Source organism: Cyprinodon variegatus, unplaced genomic scaffold (assembly GCF_000732505.1).
Source record: "Cyprinodon variegatus isolate N-32 unplaced genomic scaffold, C_variegatus-1.0 Scaffold1259, whole genome shotgun sequence".
In the NCBI taxonomy this organism is placed as follows: Eukaryota; Metazoa; Chordata; class Actinopteri; order Cyprinodontiformes; family Cyprinodontidae; genus Cyprinodon; species Cyprinodon variegatus.
This window is the reverse complement of record NW_015151712.1, coordinates 35,881-40,363: the sequence shown is the minus strand read 5'-3', so window position 1 is coordinate 40,363 and position 4,483 is coordinate 35,881. Positions and strand designations below refer to the sequence as shown.

The window sequence follows — 4,483 nt, the reverse complement described above, 5'->3', positions numbered from 1 at the left end:
ATTTTCTTTTTATTATTACCAGGAAAGCAAAGAAATGCTTTAATGTATCATCAGGCAGAGGACCATTAAAACCTGGGTAAAATGTAAAAAATGTCTGTTTTTAAATTAAATAACAGTTTAAACATCTCATAAAGCATTACATTTTACATAATTGGATACAATTGGTGACCCATGGAAATATGAAAATACAATACAGACTTTGTTATGTTGTAAAACGTACTACTGCATTGCTTCTCTCCCCAAACGACAGGTTCACTTCACGCCATGATGTAGGAAGGTAGTAAAGCTGCTACTGCGGATTACTGACTGAACAGAACTGGGACTGTGTTATCCAGAGAGGCATGTTGGAGTTATGAGATCATTTGCATATCCTGATGTTTCAGTGATGTATGAAGGGTGCCTCTGTCCAAACTATGAAGTCACAGCAACATGATTTAAAAAAAAAAGTCATGTAAAGCATACCTTAATTGGTCTTCACAAACCCACACAAACATTTAATCAGTTTCAGTAACAGAGCTATTTATGATAAACTCATAAATCATTTGTTACACTTGTATGGCTAAACATACATATTACCTTCCTTAATCAGCACATCAGTTGTACTCAAACATATATTTAAGTTCAGTTTGTTTCGTACAAGTCTGGATGTCCTGCTGTGTTTGAGTTCAGTCGGTCTGAAAGTGTCCCATCTTTGTCCTATTTTAGCCCCAGCCTTCCCTCTGTGTGTTCTCCAGTATCTCTTCATAAAGCCAGCTCTGTGTGAACTCCTGACTCTTGTCCATCAGCTGGAAAAGCCGAAGATACTCCTCTGGATACACGTTGCCAGTCAGGATGTCCTCAGGCAAGCCCAGCTCTGACACCAGCTTGCTGCCACTATCAGGTGACCACAGACTAAAAACATCAAAAGGCAACAAATAAGAGGCACAGAAAAAAAGATGAAAAAGCAGATTTTTCAAGTGGAGCAGCTTGTGCTACTGTAACAGGGAAACATTTGCCGAGTCTTCTAATTACCATCACAGAACTCGGTTTTGAAGCTACATGTATAATTAGTGTGATAGCTTTGGTTAATGCAAACCGGCTTACTTGAGCCTGTCGACGAGTTTGACCTTCCTTTTTGCTAAACACTGTTTGACCATCATCAGCAGAGTGGAGGCATTTGAGGGGGTGAGGCCTGCGGAGAAGAGGTCGGCCCGTGGACGTAGGCGGACCAGGCACAGGTGGTCATTTGGAAGCTGGGGGAGAAAAAGGCCAGATGTAGCATAAAAACCTCTAAGACATTCTTATATCACTGCTGTTAATGGAGTTGCTCCGTTACCCTGCCCTTGGAGCTAGGTACACTCTGCCTTGAAGACACAATAAATGACTCCCAGGGCTCCTGCACACAGAGAAAAAGAGGTTGAGGATTGAAAGGCGAACTAATGTTCCCCTATTTGAGCTGATGATGTGCTGCAGACATGAGTCGGTTACTAGTATAAAAGTTCATCCAAGGATTTAAAAATTTGAAGTTCCAAAACTACTCAAAAGTTTCCATCCCATCCTGGCCCCTCCTAGACTTATTGATGGATACAGCAAACCACAGCGCATTGAAACAACTTTGGTAAAACCACAACACCCAAATATGCACTGAGGCCATGAAATTATAAAAATCTTTATCCATACTGGATTTTTATAATATGAAGTGAAAGTGAAAACTCACTGTTTTTGTTTAGAAGTCATCAAGTTTCTACAAAATTTTAATCTTTTATTGCATTTTATTAGGTGATTATTTATATTGCAGCTTCTAATTTATAGCTGCTACCTTGGCAAGGCTGCTTTATAAAATAGATCCTAATACAAATGAGACTCCCTGTTTAAGTAAAAGTAAATTAATTTAAAATAATGTAGCAAGAGCCAATTCCATAATGCCTACTGACAGCATATTACTGCTGGAATTTTTTTTTAAACCAACAGCGTATTAACTTAACTAGGTTGATGGAGCGACAGCAATATAATATTTTGCAAAGTCACAGACATTTAGGAGACATGATGATTATGGTAGCACATTTCACAAACTTGCTTGTACCTTGTGCAAAAGTTCAACGTCACAAGCCATCTGCCAGAGAACACCAAAGGCTCTGTAGTACATCATGTCCCCCGGACGTGACACCAGTTTCTGATGGATTAACAAGGTTTACACATCATTAGATCAGTTAACACCAGATAAACTAAAATCAGTACCACAAAATAGAAATGTTTGGTTTATATCAGCGACAAATGTGATAATTATTTGCTTTTGTTCATATGTTTAATCCACTATTTAATTCTAGTTAAAATACGTAATATATTATTTTTATCTACCTTGTACTCCCTCTCACTGATGAAGAGGTTGAGCTCTATTCTTCCATATCTGTAGACAGACAATCGCTCGAACAGAGCATAAACCATCTTCAGCAGCATGCCACGCTCGTTCCGCTGGGGCAGGATTCCCACCACCTTCACAGGGATGTCTGCAGAGGTGCACAAATAAACACATTAATAAACACCCTTTAAATGTCTCAAAAGATTTACATTTGTTTGTTTTCTTGTTTTTTTCTTTTTTTGCACAAAATAAAAAAAAAAACTAAACTGCCTAAAATAGTGTTTTAGGTATTGTCAGGTCAAGGATAGTAAAGTAAAAAGGAATTCTTGTTTAATGGATTTGGAACTATAGTAGAAAACTTTGGTGGTTATGCAACTTTATTCCTCCTCACCATCAGTCCAAGCAGCCTCTGATATTCCCAGGTCAGTGAACAATTTATCAGTAAACATGGTGGGAGGCTTCACATTGCCACTGCCGATGGGGTCAAGCCTAAAATAGTCGCAGTGAACCACCTCTAGCTGACCATCAAGGCGGCCCTCCAATTCCTGAAACATAAATCCAAAATTAATAATTCTACCTTCAAAAGAAATAAAACATCCTCAGACAAAGCTTTTTACCTGGAGATCGTGTAGGAAGGCCCTGTCTCCCTCGAGAGCAAAAACTCTCTGAGCTCCAGCATTAAGCAACGCTCTCGTCAACACTCCAGGACCTAAAAAAACAGGACATGTATAAACAGACTTAGCAATAAATGTTGCACAAAGTTTGAAGAACATTTTAAAATGTAGATCTAAGTTTACTAACCTGGATTGCAGTCAAAAATAACAGTTTTGGCATTCTGCAGGTCAGGACCCAGATGCTGTGCAACCACGTTGGCTAGGTCTGGTTTAACTATAAAGTGTCTCATTTTCTTACAAGCCTGTGCACAGCGAACATTTTCCTCTACCTCTCCAAGATCCAGATAGTCATACTGGCACAGAGGACGACATTGGCCCTGCCAAAAAGGATGCATTCACACACCGCCATCAACCAGACATATATTAAACAAAGTTGAATTAAAATAGTTATCTTCATTGTTGTCCTATAGCACAAAATAATATTTCTTAAATATCCATGAAAAAGATTACAACTAAAATCTTTTGCCACTTTCCATCTATGAGAATATTGGAGCACATACTTTGATGCATTAACAGGGATAATGTTATAATTCATTTATATATTAATTTATTTAACATTTCTGTTTTACTAAAAAGTGCCACAATAATAAAGAAAAAAAATCATTGATGTGTATTCAAAAGAATATGTTCAAATCAGGATTAACCAAGAAAATGTAATCAACGTCTTTAAATCTATTGAATCCATCAGTTTTACCAACCTGTACCGCTGCAGCAGACAGGTTTCTGTGTACCAGTGCTGAGGAAGGGGAGATCCTCTCTGAACGAGCCTGATGTGAACTGGGTCCCAGCGAGGGCCGACCAGGGCCACAAGAGTCAAGGCTATAAGCCCTTCTAAGTAGAATATGACCCCCAGGGACACAGGTTGTTGGGACCAGCACTGCCTTACGTAAACATGATCTACTTCTATTGATTGTGCAACAAGAAGAGCGCAGCATCAGCTCCAGGACTCTACAAATCTGGGTGGCCATGGTGAATCAGTAGACATGAATCACGATGGATGAGATGGGGGAAACCTTACATGGAATATATCTAAAAAAAAATAAATAAATAAATAAAAAGATTAGCGTCTTATAATATCACTCTTTTCAAGATCTACTTTGCCATAGAATCTCTCTTAAGTATTAACCAGCTAGATACAGCATCAACTTTCATCCCTTCATTATATAAGGGACTTAAGACAAATAATCTAAGGTTAATAAAATTATAGCTGTTATAACACTTGTACCTTACATTCAAGAAGTTATCTTAAACCAACATGATGACTGTAATAAACGCGCAAAGTCAAACGTATAGCTTTTAGTTTAATGGGCGAACAGTTTATTAACTTTAACACTCTGCTAAATTAGCTAACCTGGCTAGCTGTGCACGAACATTACTACATCCAGCGCTTAAGGAAATTCCGGCGTTGTCATATAATAAATAACTTACCTTTCTGCAGGCTGTTTAATATTTTTTATTCTAAATAGTTAAA

At 38.1% G+C, this 4,483-nt stretch overlaps 1 protein-coding gene across 1 annotated transcript; it reads right to left on the bottom strand.

Annotated features, from left to right (window-relative positions):
• On the bottom strand, positions 1 to 4,483 carry tfb2m (transcription factor B2, mitochondrial). The gene is made up of 10 exons (XM_015401791.1): positions 4,441 to 4,483; positions 3,711 to 4,041; positions 3,140 to 3,329; positions 2,956 to 3,047; positions 2,730 to 2,883; positions 2,338 to 2,486; positions 2,063 to 2,152; positions 1,316 to 1,375; positions 1,084 to 1,232; positions 1 to 891 (listed from the first exon to the last, which is right to left on the bottom strand). The coding sequence occupies exons 2-10, from the start codon at positions 3,978 to 3,980 to the stop codon at positions 702 to 704; spliced, it is 1,344 nt and encodes a 447-aa protein (XP_015257277.1). The 5' UTR covers positions 3,981 to 4,041; positions 4,441 to 4,483; the 3' UTR covers positions 1 to 701.

Excerpts from the sequence above, each read along its gene's own strand:
- tfb2m (XM_015401791.1), bottom strand. The coding sequence starts at position 3,980 with ATGGCCACCCAGATTTGTAGAGTCCTGGAGCTGATGCTGCGCTCTTCT. Across the intron at positions 2,487-2,729 it reads AGAGGCTGCTTGGACTGATG|ACATCCCTGTGAAGGTGGTG; the intron begins GTGAGGAGGAAT and ends GCACCTCTGCAG. Across the intron at positions 1,376-2,062 it reads ACGTTGAACTTTTGCACAAG|GAGCCCTGGGAGTCATTTAT; the intron begins GTACAAGCAAGT and ends CTCTGTGTGCAG.